The sequence below is a fragment of the Anomaloglossus baeobatrachus genome, chromosome 7 (genome assembly GCF_048569485.1).
Source record: "Anomaloglossus baeobatrachus isolate aAnoBae1 chromosome 7, aAnoBae1.hap1, whole genome shotgun sequence".
Taxonomy (NCBI): domain Eukaryota; kingdom Metazoa; phylum Chordata; class Amphibia; order Anura; family Aromobatidae; genus Anomaloglossus; species Anomaloglossus baeobatrachus.
The window spans coordinates 272,695,859-272,723,354 of NC_134359.1; the positions used below are offsets into that span (position 1 = coordinate 272,695,859).

The 27,496-nt window shown below is 48.2% G+C and overlaps 1 protein-coding gene across 2 annotated transcripts in view; it reads left to right on the forward strand.

The window, feature by feature from the left end:
- The window catches only part of RBBP6 (RB binding protein 6, ubiquitin ligase), a 65,560-nt gene that overhangs the window by 25,017 nt on the left and 13,047 nt on the right, over positions 1-27,496 (forward strand). Inside the window, exons 5-15 of one of the 2 annotated variants that reach the window (XM_075318133.1) lie at positions 3,973-4,061; positions 4,155-4,251; positions 4,505-4,644; positions 5,650-5,822; positions 14,064-14,167; positions 14,272-14,684; positions 22,241-22,325; positions 22,419-22,479; positions 25,230-25,293; positions 25,470-25,838; positions 26,971-27,072. In XM_075318133.1, the coding sequence (XP_075174248.1) occupies positions 3,973-4,061; positions 4,155-4,251; positions 4,505-4,644; positions 5,650-5,822; positions 14,064-14,167; positions 14,272-14,684; positions 22,241-22,325; positions 22,419-22,479; positions 25,230-25,293; positions 25,470-25,838; positions 26,971-27,072 (1,697 nt within the window). The remainder of the gene's footprint in view (positions 1-3,972; positions 4,062-4,154; positions 4,252-4,504; positions 4,645-5,649; positions 5,823-14,063; positions 14,168-14,271; positions 14,685-22,240; positions 22,326-22,418; positions 22,480-25,229; positions 25,294-25,469; positions 25,839-26,970; positions 27,073-27,496) is intronic. The other variant, XM_075318134.1, reaches the window with a different exon arrangement.

Below are 27,496 nucleotides of genomic sequence, written 5' to 3' on the forward strand. Positions count from 1 at the left end.
TTCCCTTACATGTTTGCTAGCTTGCAGCTCTCTCCCATCTACCCCATACTTAGTATTCATGTGTTATAGGAAGACTACGCCACACAAGGTTAACAGTGAGGGGTCCCCATACACATCACATGGTTGTCCAACGCCACTGACTTTCATCTTCTATGTGTAGAGGCGCAGGCAAATGTAGGTTTGGTCACGACACACCACACACTGACCAATGTAAGTCATTATGCTACTGCCTACCCCAGAGGACGTCTCATCTGTTGTCTGATGTGACTAGCCCCAAAATTCACTCTGTCCTCGGCGCTCTGTTGTCTGTAACCTGCATCCAATTCTTATCCTACATTAAAGGGTTACTCCCTTCTTCATAAATGAGGTTTGTCAGTTTGTAAATACAAGTGCTTTACTGCTTACTAAAATATTCTACTGTTGATTTACACTTTTTTGTTTACGGCTCGTTGCCTAGGAGACCGACCACTGACACTACGCAGGCCATGTGTAACGCTTACAAGCTCTATTTTGAAGCTGGCCTAGAGCAAGCTACCATCTCTCAGCCAGCTTCAGCGCAGTGCTTATAAGGTAGACAGCAGAGGTGGTCGGTATCCCAGGCAACGAGCTGTAAACAAGTGTTAGTCTCCAGAACGGCTGCAAATTTTTAGTAAGCAGTACCTTTTTTTTTTTTTTCCCCCCGCAAAGCACTATATTGACAATATCCATTAATAAAAAATGGGTGCAAATGTGATGTTACCTGGAGCACATTCTCATACACTAGTCAATAGATTCACACCATTTTTTCCTGCATGGTTCCCATTGATAAACTGGGCAATTCTTGTCATATTATATGGGAGAACTGCGATTGAGTTAACCCACTAATGACTTCTATAAAGTGGCTCGGAGTTGTACTTTCGATTCTAGGTGATGGCCTCGCGCATTTACCATTTTGTGGTCTCTGCAGCTGCACATTGTTGTATTGTTTTGCAGGTTACCTGTGAACATCATTTTGCGATGCTGCCAAAATCTGAATACATTACTGAATGTAACACTGTAACGAGCGAGGAGTATAGGCAATGCATTATTGTATTTAGCTAAAAATGATATTCCAAGGTGACATGTCATGGCATGGCATGTTTATTATTTTATTACCGTTATGAATCACTACACATCTAACACTCTCATTGGCTTATTTAATGTATTTTTATTCCTATGGGAACTGTTTCTCAGTTATAGGGATATTGGCACCTTAGTAAGGATAAGCCGTGCAGGTCTCATAGGTGCAGGTCCCACCACGTGCTCCGCAACAGGGAGGACCCATCTGCCTTCAGTCCGTCATTACAGAAGCCCTCCACTAGATGCGGTGTATCATCTCCACCTCACCGGGACAGGTCGGGGCTTCCTTTCTGGACCTGCATCTATCAGACATGTGCCAATCAGAAAATGACCTATTTTATGTTAAATGCATTTTTAATATGAAATTTTTTTTAAAAAATTGGAATTTTCACACTGCCCACTCGGTATAAAATTGGACTCCTACTTGTGGTGTTCACGTGAATATGATCAGCAATAGACGGACTCCGGTTATTTGTATAGAAGTGTTATCGAAACCATTCTCTGAGGAAATTGTACAGGAGGAAAAGGAAGTGAGTTGTGACATCCCGTATTGTAAATGGTGGATCCTGTTATCTACTGTATATAGAAGGGGGAAAGGTGAGCTGTGACATCCCATATTGTGAATGGTAGGTCCTGTTAGCTGTATATAGAGGTGTTATCCGTCATTGTATAGGAGAACTGTGACATCACCTATTGTAAATGATTCCTGTAATCTGTATATAAAGGGTAGGAGTTGAGCTGTGACATCCCCCTATCACTAATGGTGGTTCCTGTAATCTGCTGTATATAGAGGGGGAGGAAGTAAGCTGTGACATCCTCTATTTTAATGGTAGATCCTGTTATCTGTATATAGAGGTGTTATCAGTCATACAGGAGAAGGTTAGCTGCGACCTCACCTATTGTGAATGGTGGATCCTGTGTTTTCTACTGTATATAAAGCTATTATCAGTCATTATACAGGAGAGTGAGAATGTGAGCTGTGACATTCTATTGTGAATTGTGGACCCTGTTATCTACTGTAGATACAGTTGTTCTCAGTCATTGCACAGGAGGAGGAGGGGAGCTGTGACATCTTATTGTAAATGTTGGATGCTGTAATATATATAAATATATATATAATATATATATAATATATATATAAATTTTTTTTTTTTCTATATCACATCACAATCCAACATTCACAATAAGGCTATGTGCGCACGTTGCGTAACTGCATGCGTCCTGCGTCCCCTGCACAATCTATGGAGATTGTGCAGGGGCCGTGCGCACGTGGCATATTACAACGCAGCGCTTCGGCTACTGCCGAAGCACTGCGTAAAAAGAAGTGACATGTCACTTCTTCCGTGCGCTTTGCCGGCAGCTCCTGCTCTGTCTATGGGAGGAGCTGCAGACAGAGCGCACGTTCTCGCCGGCACCATGCGCCTCAGAACGGAGCTTTTCAGCTGCGCTGTGAAGCGCACCTTTTACGGTGCTGGGCTAGTACGCAACGTGCGCACATACCCTAAGATGTCAATATATATAATCAGTCATTGTACATGAGGAAGTGAGCTGTGACATCTTATTGTGAATGCTGGACTGTGATGTGATATAGAGAGAAAAAATAAATTTTATATAATTCATTTTTATATATATATTTTTATATATATTTATATATTTTTATATACATTTCCAGATTTTTATATATACTATATTTATTTTTATATATTTTCTATATACATTTATATATATTTTATATATATATATATATATATATATATATATATATATATATATATATATATATATATATATTATAATATAATATAATATATAATATATATTATAATATATTTGTGTGTGTGCGCTCATGTTTATGGTAATGAAAAGTCATCTTTACAGAACAGGAAGCCCAGATAGTGTTTAGACCTCGTAGTCAGTATGGAAATTGTAAAAATTGTCAATTTTCTGTTTGTATAGTGAGACAGATATGTATATTATATACAGAGAGAGAGAGAGAGATAATGAATTACATTTAACATAAAACGTCATTGTCTGATGATTTCTTGTTAAGATGGCAATACCCCTTTTGTGATAAAATTCTTGCTGCCTGCAGCCACCACTGGAGGGCGCTCACTGTATACAGCACACTGTACGCTACTACTGCACACAATGTTAGACCTAAAACATGGTGGGGAAATGGATTTGCACTTTAACACTGACTGCTCAAGGCTGACGTTAAGGCTTTTATTCCCATTTTTCTAAGTTTGGGTTTCACTTTACAAACAGGAATAAATTGGGCACCACTAGAAATGTTAGAAATCGGTAAACTACGCATTTATGGCTCTTCTGCATTAAGGACCTGGTTTCCGTACGTTGATTTTGCACATGGTGGCTGGATACTGTTTTCAGTTTATGGGATGATCCTCAGATTAGCACACTTTCTGATGGTGAGGATTGGGGCGCTGCCGCACGCCGCTGGGCTGAACCCCTTTAATAATTGCTTTTGCTCTGCCGGTCGAGATCTGCATAGACTTCCTATGCGGCTCACGCTGGCAGCCATTTTTTTTTTTTTTTTTTGGCCTTTTTTTTTTTTTTTTTTTGCATGCCAAGCTGTTGACCATTCTCTTCCAGTTTTGAGTAATTCCGGGTATAAACATGGCCTAAGTATTTTAACCCTTCCATTGCTGAAGGCCTTCAGCATTGTGAGGGTTAATTGGTCCTTCCTGCCTTTATCCAGTGGGCCCCCCCAGGAGTATAGTGATGTCCCGCGTCTAATCCTCTAGGAGTAAGGAGCGTTGTATGTGTGGGTGCCTGAATGTGTTTGGGCCTTTCTGCGTCCTCATTTCGGTTTTGACTAATTTTTTCTCCTCCCCCAAACAATTGCCTGTTGGACAGACCGCCAATCTGGCTGAAGCCAATGCTTCGGAAGAGGATAAAATCAGAGCAATGATGTCTCAGTCCGGCCATGACTATGACCCGAGCAAGTAAGTCCACGGCAGTCGTGACCGCCCGCAGTCTCCGATCTGACCAGGTTATGGGGGATCGAGATAACATTTTTTTTTTTTAATTCTCTTTAGCTACTTGAAGAAACCTCTGGGGCCTCCGCCTCCAACATACACTTGCTTTCGATGTTTAAAGCCCGGTCATTACATCAAGAATTGTCCTACAAATGGGGTAAGTCTCTCCTCTGAAAAGCAATGGTTAACCGCTGCAAAACGTCAACTCCCAGCGGTCGTCCCCCCTATAAATCCTGAGATCGGTGGGTGTTCGACTCCCTGCACCCCACTGATTAGCTCCTTGGGGTCTTGATGCATTGTATCTCACACAGCGCCATAGTTTGTGTAGTGGCCATGAATGGTACTGCAGCTTTCCACCGGGTGCCATTTTTCTATTAAGCCTTATTTTGCTTTTTATTTTTTCTCTCCAGGACAAAACTTTTGAGTCTGCTCCTAGAATAAAAAAGAGCACAGGGATTCCCCGCAGTTTTATGGTGGAGGTAGAAGATCCCAATATGAGGGGGGCGATGCTTACAAACACTGGAAAATATGCCATACCAACCATTGATGCGTAAGTGTCCCCTGTACAGGATGTAAATTTCATGTTTAAAGGGTTAATCCCATTTTTTAGATCCTATCCCAATATGTAGTAGGCGTAAGGAGAATATTAGCAAATACCTCAAATTAGAAATGTAGTATAGTTCTCCTGATTAGCTATGTCACTTACCTCATGTGCAGGGTATTTCAGTACCTTAGGTATCCATGGTTACGATGACACATATAGTAACAGTTGGTTGATTGTGGTCATAACCATGGCTACCTAAGGTCCTGCAATTCCCTGCACATGAGGTAAGTGACATAGCTAATCAGGAGAACTATACTACATTTCTATGTCACTTACCTAATTGGCAGGGTATTGCAGGACCTTAGGTAGCCATGGTTATAACCACAATCAACCAACTGTTACTATATGTGTCGTCTTAACCATGGATACCTAAGGTCCTGCAATGGCCCTGTACATGAGGTACGAGACATGGCTAATCAGAAGAACTATACTACCCTGCACATTAGGCAAGACACATGGCTAATCAGAAGAACTATTCTTCATTTCTTATTGGAGGTATTTGGTAATATTATTCTTACACCTACTAGATATGTTGAGGCAGAGCTGAAATTCCAGACGTGGAACTTAAAGGGTTATTCCCATCTCTAGGATCCTATCCTAATATGTAGTAGGTGTAATGATATTACCAAATACCTCCAATTAGAAATGTAGTACAGTTCTTCTAATTAGCTATATTACTTATCTCATGTGCAGGTCATTGTAGGACCTTAAATATCCATAGTTACGACCACACATCTAGTCAGTTCTTTACTTGCTCATAGTCATAACCATGGATACCCAAGCTCCTGCAATTCCCTGCACATAAGGTAAGTGACATAGCTAATCAGAACTATACTACATTTCTAATTGGAGGTGTTTCCTAATATTCTTCTTATGGCGCTATTTTGGGGGGGCAAAATTATTTTAAAGGTTACCATAGCTACCACTATTAAACCGTTCCTTCTATTACAGTGTGGCGTATGCTATGGGCAAGAAAGAAAAGCCTCCATTTCTTCCCGAGGCCCAGTCGTCCTCGTCAGAGGAGGAAGACCCCATCCCTGACGAGCTCCTGTGTATGATATGTAAAGATATGATGAGCGATGCCGTCGTTATTCCTTGCTGTGGAAACAGCTATTGTGATGAATGTGAGTATAGCTGCGTGCTAGGGGCTCATTATCACACGGGGCAGAATCGTCAGAAAACAGGAACATTTCTTATGTTATCACCCTAATCAGGAATCTAAGGGTACAGGAACGTTTCCTTGTGTTATCGCCTTTTCTTCATCGTTCCTTATGGGAGACCCAGACCATGGGTGTATAGCTTCTGCCTCCGGAGGACACACAAAGTACTACACTAAAAAGTGTAGCTCCTCCCTCCGAACATATACACCCCCTGGATGACCACATCTAGCCAGTTCAATGCTTTGTGTTCAGGAGGTCACTCACACATGCATTCTCATCTGATTTTTGATTTCAAAGAGTTGGAAGAAAAGCGGGTCCAAGCTGGACTCCCGGCATGTCCCTTCTCACCCCACTGTGTCGGTGGTGCTGTTAAGGTTGATTTTACAAGGCTGGAGCCTTACATGCCGCGCTCCTTCACCATCCCTCGGGCTCTGGCTTGAAGTGGGAGCCATCACGGTTCTCACTGCTTTGCAGGAGACCGGTCTCCATCCGCAGCCCTTTCAGGACCCTGCCGGACGGAGCGCTCACCCCTCAGGGACCTGGCCCTGCGTCTCATAAGCTAAGTATTGAGATGTTATTGAGGGGTCCCTTGTACATTTATTGTGGGGAGAGTGTGTTATTTCACTTTGCTGTGATTTCCGGCCGGTTGTCTGGTTTACTCCTGAGAACCGCGCCGAGGGTGCCTGCTCGTCGGCCGCATGGGAAAATTTAGGCCCCGGCTGCGGGCTAGTTTCGTTTTCACTGCCCCTGCATGTCAGTCATGCAGGGGGACAGTGCGGTGCCGCTCAGCACAGGGGAGGACACTCCTCTCTGAGGAGATGTTTCCCTCCCCTGTATTTCTCCTTGGCCCTCCGGTTCCCGCTCTTGGACTAAACCCCGCCCCCCCCCCTCCTCACTCCGGCGCCATTTTATCAGCGTTCACACACTGATCGGCGCTGGCTGCTGCAGCTACTGCATCTGTCTGGGGGTCCAAGCTGTGGAATCCGGAGGGCACACAAAACGGTCCCTTTCTTGTACACTCTCTGGGGGTCATTCTGAAGGAGTGTATTCTTTACTGCAGAACCTCCACCTCAGCAGCATGTCTCTCACTAGGAGCAAGGCTTTACTCTATATGCACTGCATGTCAGCTCATTCTGCTTAACCGAGCACATATCCACATTGTGATGCCTGCTCTAATATGGTGGTGCCTCAGCCTGGAGCCTCCCCAGTGGTCCCTCCGGCTGCTCCGGCCCCGGTGGCTGAACCCCTGGCTTGGGTAGCATCGTTTTCTAAAGCTATCTCCCAGTCCTTTGCCGACTCCATGGGACAGCTGTCCCGGACTCTGCTGACCATGCATCAGCCCCCTTCTCAGGGCGCCTCTGCTGCTCCGACTCGCTCTGCAGAGCTCACAGAGGATTTTTCATCTGTTCCCGGACCCCGTCCTCCTAAACGGAGACGCAGGGACTCTTCTCCTTCCTTGTCCCACGGCTCTGATTCACGAGCTGAATTGCAGGGCGAGGAGGATGCCTTTACTGTGGGCTCGGACGCTACCTCTATGTACCCCATTGATCTATCTGAAGGTGATGCGGATGTTAGTGACTTGATTGCGTCCATTATTTCCGTACTGAACCTCAATCCACCAGTGTCAGAGGAACAAGCCTCTCTGGTAGAAAAACACCAGTTTACCTCACCTAAGAGAGCTAGGAGTATGTTTTTTTTAACCACTCCAGTTTTCAGGCCACTGTGACCAAGCCCAGGGCCTGTCCTGACAAACGCTTTCCAAAGCGTAGTTCTGATGACCGTTTTCCCTTTCCACCAGAGGTGGTCAAGGAGTGGGCTCATTCACCAAAGGTAGATCCTCCGGTGTCTAGAATCTCAGCCCGGACAGTTGTATCTGTGGCTGATGGCACCTCACTTAAGGATCCCACTGACCGCCAGGTTGACCTTCTGGCCAAATCTGTGTATGAAGCTGCGGGGCCTCGTTCTCCCCGTCTTTTGCAGCAGTGTGGGCTCTTAAGGCAGTCTCTGCTTCTCTGGCGGAGATACATTCCCTCGCCAGGGACTCTATGCCCGAAATGGTTACCTTAACTTCCCAGGCTTCGGCTTTTTCATCCTACGCCATGTCTGCCATTCTAGAGGCTTCTCACCGCACGGCGGTGGCTTCCGCTAATTCCCTCGCGATCCGCAGGATCTTGTGGCTTCGAGAGTGGAAAGCAGACGCTTCTTCCAAGAAGTACCTTGCTGGGCTCCCCTTTGCTGGGTCCCGGCTGTTCGGTGAACAACTGGATGAAATTATTAAGGAAGCTACTGGCGGGAAGAGTACTTCCTTGCCACAAATTAAAACCAGGAAACCTGTCCAGGGCAGGAACCAGTCGAGGTTTCGTTCCTTTCGTTCCTCTAACTGGTCCTCCTCTACGCCCTCAGCCTCGTCCACTAACTCAGCCAAGGATCGAAAACCCAGCTGCCGCACGAAGCCGCGTCCTCAGAAGAACGGAGGAGCCGCTGCCACTAAGGCAGCCTCCTCTTGACTATCTGGCTGCGCCAGCAACGTCCTTGGTCGGTGGCAGGCTCTCCCACTTTGGCGACGTGTGGTTTCAACACGTCTCCGATCAGTGGGTGCGGGATATCATCTCCCACGGCTACAGGATAGAATTTTCTTCCAGCCCGCCAAACAGATTTTTTCTGTCCACTCCCCCCTGCTCCAAAGCCGCCGCCTTCTCTCAGGCCGTGGCATCCTTGCAGGCCAACGGAGTAATTGTACCGGTTCCCGCCCGGGAACGGTTCAGAGGTTTCTACTCAAACCTCTTCCTAGTCCCCAAAAAGGACGGTTCCTTCCGGCCCATCCTGGATCTCAAGCTTCTCAACAAGCATGTTCAGGTGCGGCATTTTCGCATGGAGTCTCTGCGATCGGTCATTTCCTCAATGACCCAAGGAGATTTTCTAGCATCCATCGACATCAGAGATGCCTATCTGCATGTGCCAATTGCAGTTTCACACCAGCGTTGGCTACGTTTTGCAATCGGAGAGGAACATTTCCAATTCGTGGCTCTCCCGTTCGGGTTAGCCACGGCCCCTCGTGTATTCACCAAGGTCATGGCAGCAGTGGTTGCGGTTCTGCACCTCCAGGGGTTGGCAGTGATTCCTTACCTGGACGACCTTCTTGTCAAGGCTCCATCCAGTGCAGACTGTCAGCGGAGTGTCTCGCTCACTCTCGCCACTCTAGTCCAATTCGGGTAGCTTGTCAATCTGCCCAAGTCCACTCTGACCCCGACCCAGAAACTTGCGTACCTAGGGATGCAATTCGAGACTCTGCCGGCACTTGTGAAGCTGCCCTTAGTCAAACAGCAGTCCCTCCATCTGGCGATGCGTTCTCTGTTGAAGCCCCGCCGTCATTCCATCAGGCACCTAATGCAGGTGCTGGGTCAGATGGTGGCGTCAATGGAAGCGGTTCCCTTTGCCCAGTTCCATCTGCGTCCTCTGCAGCTGGACATTCTCCGCTTTTGGGACAAGCGGACCTCTTCCTTGCACAGGCTAGTGGCTCTGTCGCCACAGACCAGGATCTCTCTTCAGTGGTGGCTTCGGCCCCTCTCTCTGTCTCAGGGGCGCTCCTTTCTGGCCCCGTCCTGGGTGATCCTCACCACGGATGCCAGTCTATCCGGCTGGGGAGCAGTATTTCTCCACCACAGAGCACAGGGCACTTGCACTCCGTCCGAATCAGCCCTCTCGATCAATGTGCTGGAAATCAGAGCTGTGCTCCTAGCTCTCGTAGCCTTTCACCACCTGTTGGCGGGCAAGCACATTCGAGTCCAGTCAGACAACGCGACAGCAGTTGCCTACATCAATCACCAGGGCGGGACTCGCAGCCGCCTAGCAATGTTGGAAGTTCAACGTATCCTTCAGTGGACGGAGGACTCCAAGTCCACCATATCCGCAGTCCACATCCCAGGCGTGGAAAACTGGGAGGCAGATTATCTCAGCCGTCAAACCGTGGACAGCGGCGAGTGGGCCCTGCATCCGGCAGTGTTCCGGTCGATCTGCCGCAAGTGGGGCACTCCGGAAGTGGATCTAATGGCATCCCGGCACAACAACAAGGTCCCGGTTTACGTGGCTCGCTCCCACGATCCTCTGGCCTTTGCAGCGGACGCGCTGGTTCAGGATTGGTCCCAGTTCCGTCTGGCGTACGTGTTTCCCCCTCTAGCTCTCTTGCCCAGAGTCCTGCGCAAGATCAGAATGGAGGGCCGTCAGGTCATAATCATTGCTCCAGACTGGCCCAGGCGAGCTTGGTACCCAGACCTGCTCCGTCTGTCCGTAGACATGCCGTGGCATCTCCCGGACCGCCCAGACCTTCTCTCACAAGGTCCGTTTTTCCGCCAGAATTCTGCGGCTCTCAGATTGACGGCGTGGCTCTTGAGTCCTGGATCCTGACTGCTTCAGGCATTCCTTCCGAGGTCATCTCCACTATGACTCAGGCTCGGAAGTCTTCCTCGGCCAGGATTTACCACAGGACTTGGAGAATTTTCCTGTCCTGGTGTCGCTCTTCCGGCCACGCCCCTTGGCCTTTTTCCTTGCCGACCATCCTGTCCTTTCTACAGTCCGGTCTGCAGCTAGGACTATCCCTCAATTCCCTCAAGGGACAGGTCTCGGCTCTGTCAGTGTTGTTCCAGCGGCGTATCGCCCGGCTGGCTCAGATCTGCACCTTTTATACAGGGCGCATCTCACATCATTCCTCCTTATCGGCGGCCTCTGGATCCCTGGGACCTTAATCTGGTCCTCACGGCCTTACAGAAACCCCCCTTTGAGCCTCTTAGGGAGGTTTCTTTGTTTCGACTTTCACAGAAAGTGGTCTTTCTGGTGGCCATAACTTCTCTCAGGAGAGTCTCTGATTTGGCTGCGCTCTCTTCGGAGTCACCCTTTTTGGTTTTTCACCAAGACAAGGTGGTTCTCCGTCCGGCTCCGGACTTTCTCCCTAAGGTGGTGTCTCCTTTCCACCTTAACCAGGACATTTCATTGCCTTCCCTTTGTCCGGCCCCTGTGCATCGCTTTGAGAAAGCGTTGCATACTTTAGATTTGGTGCGGGCGCTCCGGATCTATGTGTCACGCACCGCTGTTCTTAGGCGGTGCACCTCTCTCTTTATGCTAACCACGGGTCAGCGCAAGGGTCTCTCGGCTTCTAAACCGACCCTAGCTCGTTGGATTAGGTCGGCCATATCCGATGCCTACCAGTGTTCTCAGGTGCCCCCACCGCCAGGGATTAAGGCGCACTCGACCAGAGCTGTCGGTGCCTCCTGGGCTTTCAGGCACCAGGCTACGGCTCAGCAGGTCTGTCAGGCTGCCACTTGGTCTAGTCTGCACACCTTTTCGAAGCACTACCAAGTGCATGCTCATGCTTCGGCAGATGCGAGCTTGGGCAGACGCATCCTTCAGGCGGCTGTCGCCCATTTGTGAAGTTAGGCTCCGCCTACTTCTCAGTTTTCTGTTTATTTCCCACCCATGGACTGCTTTGAGACGTCCCATGGTCTGGGTCTCCCATAAGGAACGATGAAGAAAAAGAGAATTTTGTTTACTTACCGTAAATTCTTTTTCTTATAGTTCCGACATGGGAGACCCAGCACCCTCCCTGTTGCCTGTTGGCAGTTCTTGTTCCGTGTGTTTTTCACCGGCTGTTGTTGTAGACAGAGGTTCCGGTTATTCCGGGTTTTACTCTATCTCTACTTGTGGGTGGATGTCCTCCTTCAGCTTTTGCACTAAACTGGCTAGATTTGGTCATCCAGGGGGTGTATATGCCCGGAGGGAGGAGCTACACTTTTTAGTGTAGTACTTTGTGTGTCCTCCGGAGGCAGAAGCTATACACCCAAGGTCTGGGTCTCCCAATACGGAACTATAAGAAAAATAATTTACGGTAAATAACAAAATTCTCTTTTTTCTGATTCCGCAGTACAGTGTTCAGTGACATCATAAAAATAAATCTTTATTTTTTATATAGCGCTACCATATTCCACAGCGCTTTACATACATTAACGACACTGTCCCCATCGGGGCTCACAATCTAAATTCCCTATCTGTATGTTTTTGGAGTGTGGGAGGAAACCGGAGACCCCGGAGGAAACCCACGCAAACACGGGGAGAACATACAAACTCCTTACAGATGTTGTCCTTAGTGGGACTAGAACCCAAGACCCCAGCGCTGCAAGCCTGCAGTGCTAACGACTGAGCCACCACAAGCCTGCAGTGCTAACCACTGAGCCACCACAAGACTGCAGTGCTAACAACTGAGCCACCGTGCCGCCCAGTGTGACATTCATCATGAATACTGGAGCGTTTCACCATGTGATCACAGAGGATGTGTTTGGTTCAGCTATGTGTGGTGGTGTTTTATGTCTATTGTATGATTTAAGCCCCCTCGTATGAATTAGACCAATGTGGGCCATGCCCCCCCCCCCTCCCGATATTGACTGGTACGGATGACACCGTCCAACTGATAGTCAGGGGAGAGGTCGATATGGCCGCTCCGATTTTGGACAGCCAATTGCTTTGTTCTCTCGGAGACGTCAGTCTGCGGCATTTCCATAGAAAACACAGGAGCACTCCACCACGTAAGGGTTAAATTGTTCCTGTCTTTTTACTTCTTAATGCATTATCATTAATAGGTGGCTCAGTGGCTAGCACTGCAGTCTTGTGGTGGCTCAGTGGTTAGCACTGCAGTCTTGCAGCGCTGGGGTCCTGGGTTCAAATCCTACGAAGGACACCATCTGCAAGGAGTTTGTATGTTCTCCCCGTGTTTGCGTGGCTTTCCTCCGGGTTCTCCGGTTTCCTCCCACACTCTAAAGACATACAGATAGGGACTCTAGATTGTGAGCCCCAATGGGGACAGTGTTACCAATGTATGTAAAGCGCTGTGAAATATGTTAGTACTATATAAAAATAAAGATTTAATAAAGAAAGGGGTATTCCTGCCTCAGAGATTCCAATATGTATTAGGTATAATAATATTACCAAATACCTCCAATTAGAAATGTAGTATAGTTCTCCTCATTAGTTATTTCACTTACCTCATGTTCAGGGCATTAAGTAGCCATGGTTACGATCACGGCAACTAACTGTGACAATATGCTTGGTCATAACCATAGATACCTAAGGTCCTGCAATGCCTTTCACATGAGGTAAGCTAGATAGTGAATCAGAAGGACTATACTACATTTCTAATAGAGGTATTTCTAATTCTTTATTATTATTATTAGTATTATTATTATTATTAATAATTTATAAATATATAATATCTAAATAAAAATAATATAATTTATAAATAAAAATAATATAATTCATAAATAAAAATATAATTTATAAATAATAAATACATAATGCATAATACATATGTATTATTTATGTATTATTATTTATAAATTATTAATTATAATAATAAACCTACCTATTCAGATAGGATCTTGGAGATGCAAATAACCCTTTAAGTTCCAAGTAGTGGTAGTGGTAGTACGTAGTAGGTAGTACGTAGTAGGTGGTAGTAGGTAGTACGTAGTAGGTGGTTGTAGGTGGTAGTAGGTAGTACGTAGTAGGTTGTAGTAGGTAGTACGTAGTAGGTAGTGGTAGTACGTAGTAGTGGTGGTGGTGGTACGTAGTGGTAGTGGTACGTAGTCGTAGTGGTAGTGGTACGTAGTGGTAGTGGTAGTAGTACGTAGTGGTAGTAGTACGTAGTATAATCCTCCTGATTAGCGATGTCTCTTACCTCATTTGCAGGGCATTGCACTAGCTTAGGTATCCATGGCTATGACTACTCATAGTAACAGTTAATTGCTAGTGGTATACCTCAAATATTCGGCTTTGCGAATATTTTCAAAATTAGTCACCGCTATGTGAATATTCGATGCGCAATGTAAGTCTATAGGAAGCCCGATTAGTTCCGAATAGTTGCTATTCGGGTTTCTCATAGACTTACATTGTGCATTGAATAGTTGAATAGCAGCGATCTATTTGGAAAATATTTGCGAAGCCGAATATTTGAGATATTCGATCATAGACACCTAAGGTAAGGGACATAGCTAATCAGGAGATCTATACTACATTTCTAATTGGAGGTATTTGCTAATATTATTATTATTACACATACTACATACCTGGATAGGATCTTGGAGATGGGAATACCCCTTTTAAATATGATTTCTCGTATTATATGGATCCTGGCTGTAATTTTGTCATATACTCCACATTTAGGTATCCGCACCTCTCTGCTGGAATCGGAGGATCACACGTGCCCGACCTGCCATCAGAATGAAGTCTCTCCTGATAACTTAATTGCCAATAAATTCCTACGTCAGGTGCTGCTATATTACTTATTTTATTTTTTATGACCTAAGTAACTTCTCATTTGATAGCTTTGTTTCCTCAGTTACTAATTAATCACTCATTTTGCTGCTTTTAGGCTGTGAATAATTTTAAAAATGAAACTGGTTATACAAAGAGGATCCGTAAACAGCAGAGTGCTCCCCAGCAGCGGCAGCCGCCGCAACCGGCTCCACCGCAACGTAGCGCCGCGCAGCCGCCACCGCAGCGTCCGGTGCAGTCTCGCCAGCAAGATCCTCTTATAGCGCCCACCACTTCAGCACCTACTCCACGCTCATCATCCCCGAGCCCGGCTCCTACTACTACTACTACTACTACTACTACTACCACGACAGCCGCACCCAGCACTGCACCATCAAATTCACAGCCTCCGCCAGTAGCGCCTCCGCCGGTGGCACCACCACCTACAGAACCAGTAATAAAGCCGGCACCGGTCCATAAGGAGAGGGAGAAATCGGAGCGAGAAAGAGAGCGAGAGTCTACGTATCACCAGTAAGCTGGTTTTGCGATACTTTATTGGCCTTTAAAGCGTCTGAAAATATAAGATGACTCTTTTTTTGGCTTTTTATGGTCCGCGACAAATCGCAGTGATGTGGCATTTTTAGATTTCGATACTGATTTGGACATTGTATTTCTTCGGCGCTCCATTGGGAGACCCAGCCGATTGGGTGTATAGCTACTGCCTCCGGAGGTCACACAAAGTATTACACTAAAAAGTGTAAGGCCCCTCCCCTTCTGCATATACACCCCCCGTGGGATCACGGGCTGCTTCAGTTTTCTGCTTTGTGCGAAGGAGGTCAGACATCCACGCATAGCTCCACTGTTTTTAGTCAGCAGCAGCTGCTGACTATGTCGGTTGGAAGAAAAGTGGGCCCATATGGGGCCCCCAGCATGCTCCCTTCTCACCCCACTTTTGTCGGGTGTTTGTTAAGGTTGAGGTACCCATTGCGGGTACGGAGGCTGGAGCCCACATGCTGTTTTCCTTCTCCATCCCCCTGAAGGGCTCTGGTGAAGTGGGATCTTACCGGTCTCCAGGCACTGAGACCGGGCTCCATCCACAGACCCGGAGAACCTGCTGGATATGGAGCTGGGTATCGTCAGGGACAGGGCCCTGCTACATTAAGGTACTCTGTGTCCCCGTACACATCGCGCACACACACACCAGCATTGCTGGGAGTGCTAGTGCGCCGGGGACAACAGCGCGGAGCGCTTGTGCTATTATTCACTGCAGCTTAGCTGAGTGAATTTATGTGTTAGAAACTGCCGCGCCGGCCGCTGCGGGGTGTTTTACACTGTGGCGCGGCTGGGACTTGTGGTGCGCCGGGGACTTCCGCGCTGGCCGTGCACGCGGACGGCCGCGCTTATTACTCGAGTCCCCGGCTTTGCGGCCTAGTTTTCACTTCGTTCCCGCCCCCAGCCCTGCCAGTCAGGGGAGGGGCGGGACGCTGTACAGAAAGTCAGCGCCGAGAGCTGGAGTCTGCTTTGCATTCTCCAGCCCCCTTCACTGAACACAGTGGGACGCCGGTTTCCCGCTCTTGTCTGGGGCACGCCCACGGCCCGCCCCTCTTCACAAGACGCCGGCGGCCATTCCTGCACGCAGTCTGGGCTGGAGAAGGGAGACAAGCTCTGGGCAACCAGTCACAGGATTCGGGCGACCACACACCCGCTTTTGTGCGGGCGGTAAGCGGCACCTGAAGTGCTGACCCCACTAATGCCATTTGTACTTTATGCCTAGATGGCTAGACTACAGCAGCAAAAAGCAAGGGTGCTAAGGCACAGGCTTTCTAGGCTGCTTGTATTGCATGTGCTGAAGTGTTCATTTGTACTTTATGCTTGTATGCTATACATTGCACTGTACGGTCGCTATTCTTGGCTATATACTCCTAGATGGCTGGACAACAGCAGCAAAAAAGCAAGGGTGCTAAGGCACAGGTTTTCTATGCTGCTTGTATTGCATGTGCTGAAGTGTTCATTTGTACTTTCTGCTTGTATGCTATACATTGCATTGTACGGTCGCTATTCTTGGCTATATACTTCTAGACAGCAGCAAAAAAGCTAGGGTGCCAAGGCACAGGCTTTCTATGCTGCTTGTACTGCAGGTTCCACTGTCCCCATTGTGTGCAATGCTCCCCTGTAGCACTTGGTCAGCCGGGGTATCTGCTAGAGGTGGCCAAAGGAACCACCTGTGAACCCTGTCCAGGGACAGGGACGGAGTGGCAGTTTTGGCTGATAGATGTCTGTGACTGTGACTAACATCTTAGAGACTTTGCAGTCCAGACGGACCATGGGCAATATTGATACAATGCTCCTGGGCCACCCTCATTTGGAACAAATCAGTGCTCCGGGGGGGTCCCATGCATCCCAGGGCGCAGGCTCTGACAACAGTCCCAGACAGCCTAAGCGAGCTCGCTGGGAGCGGCACTCGGCTTCATCACTGGTTAGGGTCCCAGCAAGACTCTCTGTATGATGAGGCAGACGTAGCTGATCAGGACTCTGATCCTGAGACCGCTCTCAATCCGGATACACCGGATGGTGACGCCATAGTGAATGTTCTTCTAGCGTCCATCAATGGAATGTTGGATATTTCTCCCTCAGCTCCTCCGGTGGAGGAGTCAGCTTCGCAGCAGGAGAAATTCCTTTTTCAATGTCTCAAGCGTATATTGAGTACTTTTCCGGCCACTCTGACTTCAGAGAAGCAATCCGGAAACACCACGCTTATCCAGACAAGCGTTTCTCCACACGTCTTTAGGATACGCGTTATCCCTTTCCCCCTGACGTGGTCAAGCGCTGGACCTAGTGTCCAAAGGTGGATCCCCCAATCTCCAGGCTTGCGGCTAGATCCATAGTTGCAGTGGAAGATGGGACTTCACTTAAAGATGCCATTGTCAGACAGATGGTCCTCTGGTTGAATTCTGTCTATGAAGCTATCGGCGCGTCGGTTGGCTCCGGCATTCGCAGCCGTACGGGCATTCCAAGCTATTTCAGCTGGTCTTGCGCACGTGGACACTGTCACATGTACATCTGTGCCGCAGATGGCGTCCTTAACCTCGCAATGTCTGCATTGCGACTTACGCTATTAATGCTGTCCTGCACTCTACGAGCCGTACGTCAGTGGCGTCCGCCAACTCCGTGGTTTTACGCAGAGCCTTGTGGTTGAGGGAATGGAAAGCAGATTCTGCTTCCAAAACAGTGCTTAACCAGTTTGCCATTATCTGGTGACAGACTGTTTGGTCAGCGATTGGATGAAATCCTTAAACAGTCCAAGGGTAAGGACTCTTCCTTACACCACCCCAGATCAAACAACACCCAACAGAGGAAGGGACAGTCGAGGTTTCGGTCCTTCCCAGGCTCGGGCAGGTCCCAATTGTCCTCGTCCAAAAGGACTCAAAAGGCTCAGAGAGGCGCAGATTCCTGGCGGGCTCAATCACGCCCAAGGAAGGCAGCCGGAGGAACCGATACCAAAGCGGTTTCCTCATGACGTTCAGCCCTCTCTCTCCGCATCCGCGGTCGGTGGCAGACTCTCCCGCTTGGCGACATTTAGCTGCCACAGGTCAAGGACCGGTGGGTGAGAGACATTTTGTCTCACGTGTACAGGATGGAGTTATGTTCTCGTCCTCCGACTAGATCTTCTGAACTTCATCACCTTCCGACCGAGCCGATGCTCTTCTGCAGGCAGAAGGAGTGGTAATCCCTGTTCCTCCTCAGGAACAAGATACGGTTTTTACTTCAATCTGGTTGTGGTACCAAAAAACGACGGTTCTTTCCGTTCCGTTTTGGGCCTAAAACTGCTCAACAAGCACGTGAAAACCAGACGGTTCCGGAGGAAATCCCCCCGCTCCGTCATTGTCTCAATGTCTCAAGGAGGTTTCCTACCGTCAATAGACATCAGGATGCTTATCTCCACGTGCCGATTGCTCCAGAGCACCGGTGTTGGCTACGATTCGTTATTGAAGACGAGCATCTTCAGTTCGTAGCCCTGCCCTTCGGTCTGGTGACAGCCCCACGGCTTTTCACCAAGTTATGGCAGCAGTGGGAGCAGTCCTGCACTCTCAGGGTCACTCTGTGATCCCTTACTTGGACGATCTACTCGTCAAGGCACCCTCTCAAGAGGCATGCCAACACAGCCTGAACGTGGCGCTGGAGACTCTCCAGAGTTTCGGGTGGATCATAAACTTTTTAAAGTTAAATCTGACCGACCCAATCGCTGACATATCTTGGCATGGAGCTTCACACTCTCTCAGCGATAGTGCAGCTCCCGCTGGACATACGGCGTTCACTACAGACGGGGGTGCAGTCTCTCCCTCAAAGCCAGTCACACCCCTTAAGACGCCTCGTGCAGAGGCAGTCTCTTTCGCGCAGTTTTCATCTGCGTCCACTTCTATAGGACATTCTTCGCCAATGGGATGGGAAGTCGACGTCCCTAGACAGGAACGTACCCCTTTCTCAGGCGGGCAAGGACTCTCTTCAGAGGAGTCCACCCTTCAGATCAATGTTCTGGAAACCTGGGCAGGGTATCTTGCCCTGCAAGCCTTCCAGCAGAGGCTGGAAGGCAAACAGATCCGAATTCAGTCGGTCAACTTCGCAGCGGTGGCATACATCAACCACCAAGGCGGGACACGCAGTCGGCAAGCCTCCCAGGAAGTCCGGCGGATTCGGATGTGGGTGTAAGACGGAGCATACACCATATCCGCAGTTCACATCCCGGGCGTAGAAAACTGGGAAGCAGACTTCCTCAGTCGCCAGGGCATGGACGCAGGGGAATGGTTTCGGCACCCGGACGGGTGTCAAGAAATCTGTAGCCGCTGGGGGAGGCCGGACGTCGACCTAATGGCGTCTCGGCACAACCACAAGGCCCCGATTTTCATGGCGCGGTCTCACGATCAAAGAGCTCTGGCGGCAGACGCCTTAGTTCAGGATTGGTCGCAGGTCCAGCTACCCTCTGTGTTTCCCCATCTGGCACTGTTGCCAGAGAGCTACGCAAGATCAGCTCCGATTGCCGCCGCGCCATCCTCGTCGCCCCAGACTGGCCGAGGAGGTCGTGGTACCCGCATCTGTGGCATCTCACGGTCGGCCAACCGTGGGCACTACCAGACCGGCCAGACTTTCTGTCCCAAGGGCCGTTTTTTCCATCTGAATTCTACAGCCCTGAACCTGACTGTGTGGCCATTGAGTCCTGGATCCTAGCGTCTTCAGGATTATCTCAAGACGTCATTGCCACCATGAGACGGGCTAGGAAGCCGACGTCTGCCAAGATCTACCACACGACGTGGAAGATATTCTTATCTTAGTGCTCTGCTCAGGGAGTGTCTCCCTGGACATTTGCATTGCCTACTTTTCCTTCCTTCCTGCAATCTGGTTTGGGAAAAGGTTTGTCGCTCGGCTCCCGTAACGGACGAGTCCCAGCGCTGTCTGTATTCTTTCAGAAGCGCATAGTACGACTTCCTCAGGTACGCACGTTCCTGCAGGGGGTTTGTCACATTGTCCCTCCGTACAAGAGGCCGTTAGACCCATGGGATCTGAACAGGGTACTAATTGCTCTCCAGGAGCCGCCCTTTGAGCCTCTGAGGGATGTTTCACTTTCTCGACTTTCACAGAAAGTGGCCTTTTTGGTAGCGGTCACGTCTCTTCAGAGAGTGTCCGAGCTAGCAGCGCGGTCATCCAAAGCTCCCTTCCTGGTGTTTCACCAAGACAAGGTAGTGCTGCGCCTGATTCCGGGGTTTCTCCCTAAGGTGGTATCCCCCTTTCATCTCAGTCAGGATATCTCCTTACCTTCCTTTTGTCCTCATCCAGTTCATCGATGTGAATTGGATTTGCATATGTTGGATCTGATGAGAGCGCTCAGAATCTACTTTTCCCGCACGGCGCCCCTGCGCCGCTCGGGTGCACTCTTTGTACTTGTCGCTGGTCAGCGCAAAGGGTCGCAGGCTTACAAATCCACCCTGGCTCGAGGGATCATGGAACCAATTCTTGAAGCTGTCCGCTCTGCTGGGCTTCCGGTTCCATCAGGGCTGAAGGCCCATTCTACCAGAGCCGTGGGTGCGTCCTGGGCATTACGACACCAGGCTACGACTCAGCAGGTGTGCCAGGCGGCTACCTGGGCGAGTCTGCACACCTTCACCAAACATTATCAGGTGCATGCCTACGCTTAGGCGGATGCCAGCCTAAGTAGAAGAGTCCTGCAGGCGGCGGTTGCCTCCATGTAGGGAAGGGCTGTTTTTTACAGTCCAAACTTGAGGTATTAATTTACCCACCCAGGGACTGCTTTTGGACGTCCCAATCGTCTGGGTCTCCCAATGGAGCGCCGAAGAAGAAGGGAATTTTGTTACTTACCGTAAATTCCTTTTCTTCTAGCTCCAATTGGGAGACCCAGCACCCGCCCCTGTTCCTTCGGGATTTTTGGTTGTTCGGGTACACATGTTGTTCATGTTGAAGGGTTTCAGTTCACCGATGTTCCTTCGGATTGAATTGTTTAACCAGTTATTGGCTTTCCTCCTTCTTGCTTTTGCACTAAAACTGAAGCAGCCCGTGATCCCACGGGGGGTGTATATGCAGAAGGGGAGGGGCCTTACACTTTTTAGTGTAATACTTTGTGTGGCCTCCGGAGGCAGTAGCTATACACCCAATCGGCTGGGTCTCCCAATTGGAGCTAGAAGAAAAGGAATTTACGGTAAGTAACAAAATTCCCTTCTTTTTGGTTTTTATAAGACGCACCCCAAATTTAGAGAAAAAAGGGTCCGTCTTATAATCCCGGGGGTGGCAGTGGTGAAGGAGCGGGGTCACAGGAGGCAGGGGCGGTGGTGGAGCAGAGCGATGCTGCGGGTGGTGCGGCGGGTGTCGCAGATGGTGGGCACTGTGAGGTAGGCAACATCCAGAAACTGTTGGCGGTGCGGACTTCAAAGAAATGGCGCCCGGAGTCGGCGCATATGCAGATTGAGCTAACAGCTCAATGACAAGTCGACACCTCATCTGCGCATGCGCCACCTCCTGGCGCCAATGTCCTTTTAAGTCCGCTGCTGGTAGATCAATGGGCCGGAGGCGGCGCATGCACAGATATCATCTTGAGCCAAGAGCTCCATCTGCGCACGCGCCGACTCCGAGCGCCATTATTTGAAGCCCGCACTGCGACATTTTCAGGATGGCTCCTGTCTCACTGCTCACAGCACAGTGCCCCCAGCCACAGCGGCCACAGCATCACCCCTGCCTCCTGCTACCCCTCTCCACCACCTCCCATTAAGCTACATTCGGATTAGAAGACGCACCCCTCATTTTCCTCCCAAATTTTTGGCAGGAAAAGTGTGTCTTGCAATCCGAAAAATACAGTGTGTCATTCCTATAGCGTGAGGTGGAAGAGGTTTATTCTCTGTAGGGACTTCTAGATGTTTGACAGAATCCCTAAGGTTAGGTTCAAATTTCCGTTTTAAATCCGTCAGCGACGGATCAGTCGTTTTTTAGATGTCAACTGACGCAATGGATGTGTTTTTCACAAAAATCCTGTGAAAAAACGGATGTCACGTCCGTTACATCCGCTGTGCATCCGTTTTTTGACTGATCAGTCATGATCTGTTTGTGTTTGGGACAGCCCAGTGGGTGTGCCGAACCTGCTGGGCATGCTCAGTAGAGCATGACTGAATCCAGCGCTGGATTCCGTCATAAGACGGATTACGATGGAATCCAGCGCCATAGACAAACATTACAAGCTTGACTGATGGCGACGGATTCCTGCGCAGCGCGTTAATTTTGACGGCCCTAAAAATGTTACATTCTGCGTTGCTCCTGCCCGGCGGTCAGTCCAAAAACGACTGACCGCGACGCAGCGGATGCAACGCAAGGTAATCCGCCACTAATACAAGTCTATGGGACACAACGGAATCTGCTAAACAGATTGCGTTGTTTACCAGAGCCGTGGATTGTGACTGATACATTTTAAGGGAAATGTGAACCTAGCCTAAGACACAGGATGGAATGTTTAATTATTTTTAGTATTTTTTTTTTCTAATAATTTTGTCTTTTTTTTTTTTTAATTTTTTTTCTTTTTTTTTGTTAATCAGTCATGAAAAGCGTGAAAGCTCTCGTTCTTCTGTCTCATCGGGGAGCAGTTTACCGCTGCCCAACAATAGCCATCTGGGAGACAAAGTGAGTCTTTACACTTTATATACTATGTTTAACCAAAAATTGCAGAAAAATAAAAAATCCTCAACTCTTTGCATTTTTTTTTCCTTGCTATAGGGCTTCCATGTGCCGGTACTGGGACAGATGCCGCCGTCTACTCACCACCTCCCTCCTCCGAGTACGTAGTGGTCAGGGGGCGATGGCTTCCGTTTTGTATCTTTTTATGTGCCTATTGCCAGATGAGTATTAAATGTTCTGGTTTTGTGCCGTTATTTTGGCTTGTGTATTATGGCCGCAGTGCCGGAGGGGTTCGGCAGAGCTTCGGTCACATACACTCCTGTGACGGTCGTAGTTTGGTTCAGTTTTGGGCTAATAAAATAGGGTTAACATTTTACAGTTCTCGAAGTTCGGTTATTGCTTAGGGAATTCGGGGCATGGCTGGATTATTAATATCCCAGTGTAAAAGCCACGAGAAGGAGAAAACGGTTGTTGATGGATGTCCTCAGCAAGTGCAAAAATTAAGAGGGGGAGCAATGGCCGCCCCTCACCTCTCCGCTCTTCATGCCCTGCGTCCGCTCACAAGCTCGGGGACCACAAGCAGGACTTTACTTTACTCCGGGCTATTTGCTGGTGTCGTAAGGATCTTCATCTCATAGCAGTTTATTAACGCACTTATGGCCGGGGTGGGCAATTAATTTTCCTGGGGGACTACATGAGACAGTGACTGGTGTGGAGGCCGAACCAATACTGCTCAATATTAACATATTAATTATTTTATGTTCATATTGTATCACTTAATATTGAGCAGAATAAAGTATTCTGACCTCCCCTATATACAAAATGAAAACTAATACACAGACCCCATTATACCGTATGAGGCCCCACACAAACCTATATATAGTATGAGGTTCCACACAGCCACCTAAATACAGGATAAGCCCCCAATATACAGTGGGCTCTCACATAGTCCCTCTATATACAGGACGAGCCTGCACATAGCTTTATAAATACATTGATCCCCTTATAGGCTCCTATATACAGTCAGCCCTTTATATCCTCCTATATACAAGAGCCCCTTGTAGCCTCCTATATACAAGAGCCCCTTGTAGCCTCCTATATACAAGAGCCCCTCATAGCCTCCTATACAAGAGCCCCTCATAGCCTCCTATACAAGAGCCCCTCATAGCCTCCTATATACAAGAGCCCCTCATAGCCTCCTATATACAGTCAGCCCTTTATATCCTCCTATATACAAAAGCCCCTCATAGCCTCCTATACAAGAGCCCCTCATAGCCTCCTATACAAGAGCCCCTCATAGCCTCCTATACAAGAGCCCCTCATAGCCTCCTATACAAGAGCCCCTCATAGCCTCCTATACAAGAGCCCCTCATAGCCTTCTATATACAAGAGCCCCTCATAGCCTCCTATATACAGTCAGCCCTTTATATCCTCCTATACAAGAGCCCCTCATAGCCTCCTATATAAAAGAGCCCCTCATAGCCTCCTATATAAAAGAGCCCCTCATAGCCTCCTATACAAGAGCCCCTCATAGCCTCCTATACAAGAGCCCCTGATAGCCTCCTATATAAAAGAGCCCCTCATAGCCTCCTATATAAAAGAGCCCCTCATAGCCTCCTATATAAAAGAGCCCCTCATAGCCTCCTATATAAAAGAGCCCCTCATAGCCTCCTATATAAAAGAGCCCCTCATAGCCTCCTATTTAAAAGAGCCCCTCATAGCCTCCTATATAAAAGAGCCCCTCATAGCCTCCTATATACAAGAGCCCCTCATAGCTTCCTATATACGTGAGCCCGTCGTAGCCTCCTATATACGTGAGCCCGTCGTAGCCTCCTATATACGTGAGCCCGTCGTAGCCTCCTATATACGTGAGCCCCTCGTAGCCTCCTATATACGTGAGCCCCTCGTAGCCTCCTATATACGTGAGCCCCAAATAGCCTCCTATATACGTGAGCCCCAAATAGCCTCCTATATACATTATGAGCCCCATATAGCCCTTTACAGTATGAACCCCCACATGGCCCCCTATATACAGCGTGAACTTCCAAATAGCCCTGTGTATATTTGTTCTCAGCCCTTCGACTGTAATAGAATCCTATATACAGTATAAGCCCCCACATAGCCCTGTGTGTGTGTATGCATATATAATTTATTTGAGCCCCTGCATAGCCTCCTACAGTATATACAGCATGAGCCCCCATATAGCCCTGTGTGTGTGTATATATGTGTTTCTGAGCCCCTCATAGTCCCTATATACAGCATGAGCCCCCATATAGCCCTGTGTGTGTGTGTATATATATGTGTTTCTGAGCCCCTCATAGTCCCTATATACAGCATGAGCCCCCATATAGCCCTGTGTATGTGTGTGTGTATATATATATATATATATATATATATATATATATATATATATATATATATATATATATATATAAATAAAATGTGTGTGTGTGTTTCTGAGCCCCTCCTAGTCCCTATATACAGCATGAGCCCCCACATAGCCCTGTATATAGATTTCCGAGCCCTCACATAGCCCTGTGTGTGTGTATGTATATATAATTTATTTCTGAGCCCCTGCATAGCCTCCTACAGTATATACAGCATGAGCCCCCATATAGCCCTGTGTGTGTGTATATATGTGTTTCTGAGCCCCTCATAGTCCCTATATACAGCATGAGCCCCCATATAGCCCTGTGTGTATATATATAATGTGTGTGTGTGTTTCTGAGCCCCTCCTAGTCCCTATATACAGCATGAGCCCCCACATAGCCCTGTATGTAGTTTTCTGTTCCTGCCCGTCGGCTGTCTCGGGCCGCACTGTGCCCGCCCCTGACTTCTATGGATGCATTCATGTCCTCACAAGTATTTATCCCATTTTGGCTGCTTTATAATATACTGTTTATTTCACAGCCCCACTGATGAGAGCCAATATCCCGAGACCGTCTGGGCCCCGGCCGCACATGGGATGGGACGGGTAAGTGCTATAACCTAGCTCTGTCACGTGTTGGTGATGGCATCTCATAGGCTTCAATGATCTGGGACCAGTCCTGGGGATGAAGGGGTCGCGGTCATTGGTCCTGGGCTGAGAATTGGTGCAGCCGCACTATTTACATGTGATTTGATCTGTTATTTTTTGTTTTTTTCCTCTAGTCACAGCCGTGGCCGCCACCCTCACAACGACCGCCCACCGAGAAACCAAGTACCGTCTTTGGCCTCCTCGGGTCCTGTGTATGTCCCACCACCGGCACCCCTCTTTCCTCCTCCGCCACCCCATGGTCTTCAGCTGCCTCCTGGGGTGCCACCACCTCAGTTCCCGCCACAGTTCCCACCAGGACAGCCTCCTGCGGCTGGCTACAACGTTCCACCCCCGGGCTTCCCCTCGGCGCCCGCAACGGTGTCTGCCCCATGGGTGAATCCGGCGGTTCAGGCAGCACATGCAAACGCACTCCCTGCGCAGTCCCTGGCACCACCGCTCTCCAAAGAGGAATTCTACAGGGAGCAGAGGCGACTAAAGGAGGAGTAAGTATGGGGGTTGTAAGGAAAAGCTAAGGCAAACATTTGTATTTGGGGTTACACTGTGTACAGTTTGGTAAAGTCTGATAAGTGGTATTATATAAAGGTGCCATAGTATATTGCACTATGGGCGCCAGGTACTGAGACACCACACTAAGACAAAACTTTAAGACCCCTGTACACATTACACTACTGCCAGGTGAGTCTGACATGGGCTCTTCCATAGACCACCGGAGCGCTCGGCTGAACTTTCCTGTGTATCAGTCACCCAACACCTATCTGATGTGTATGGGGACCCATAAAGGGAATCTGTCCGCAGGTTTTTGCTATGTAATCGGAGATCAGCATCATGTAGGGGCTGAGACCCTGATTCCAGCATTGTCACTTGCTGGTCTCTATGATCTCATTTTGATACAATCCCAGTTTTCTCTGCTGCTGAGCTGTGTGTAACCCCGCCCACACCACTGATTGGCAGATTTCTGTGTACACTCTTAGTAAGCTGCCAATCAGTGCTGGGGGCGTGGTTGGACCAGGAAGCATGAGATGACTAGTCCCTGTAGTGATAATCTCTTGATGATAAAACACTGATTTTATTAAAACAACGCAAAACAGACCAGTAAGTGACACATCGCTGGAATCAGGGTCTCTGTCCTTATCTCAGATTCCACAGCAAATACCTGCTGATAGGATTCCCTATATAACATGCATTCATGCTGAATTTTCAGGTACTAACCAACCTGTCCTATATTTCCATTGGCCCCTATTTACTAGATGCGGATCCAAGAGTGTCCTCCCCTGGTATATACTCCCATACACTAATATTCTATATAGAGGCATCTAGAAAAAGCGTATATTGTAAGGTATAAAGGATTATACCCCCATATGCCTGTATAATGGTGTACGCCCTCCCGGTATATACCTGCGACATACACTGAACACATACAATATTGTAAGTCACTCCATAACTAATTACTGATTCTGTGATAAGACAACATCCTGAAAGCGAACACTCGAGGCAACTATGCAGATAGCTCTCTTTTATCCCATAAAGACAGCAACTTGCATGTTGACTTTCTTTTTTTTTTTTTTTTTCTTTTTTTTTTCCTTTTGTTCTTTTGCAATTGTACATTTCCTTTAGAGAGAAAAAGAAATCAAAACTTGAAGAATTTGCAAACGATTTTGCGAAAGAACTGCTGGAATATAAGAAGATACAGAAAGAGCGGAAGCGATCCTATTCCAGGTAAGAGCAGAGTGGAAAGCTCTACGTGCATGATCCCTAGATTTCTTTATTTTTTTGTCGGGGTGTATTGGAACTTTTATCATCCCTGGTATTTTTTTTTCTTCTGTGTACATTTTCAGGATTTTGTCTATCACATGTAAAAACCTCAATCATTCATGCCCCAACTCCATATTTCTGATGGTTTTGTGCAAGTGCACATACCCAACCCTCTCTAGCTGGGGCTAAATAACCACATGCATGCTTTACTAGATGTAACCACTGCACTGTTATCTGTGTGTGTAAACACTAATATATATATTCTTTGGATTATAAGACGCACTTTGTAACTTAATGGGAGGTGGTGGAGAGGGGTCACAGGAGGCAGGGGCAATGCTGCGGGCCGTTGTGCTGATCAGCTCGATGTGGGCTGTGAGGCCAGGGCCAT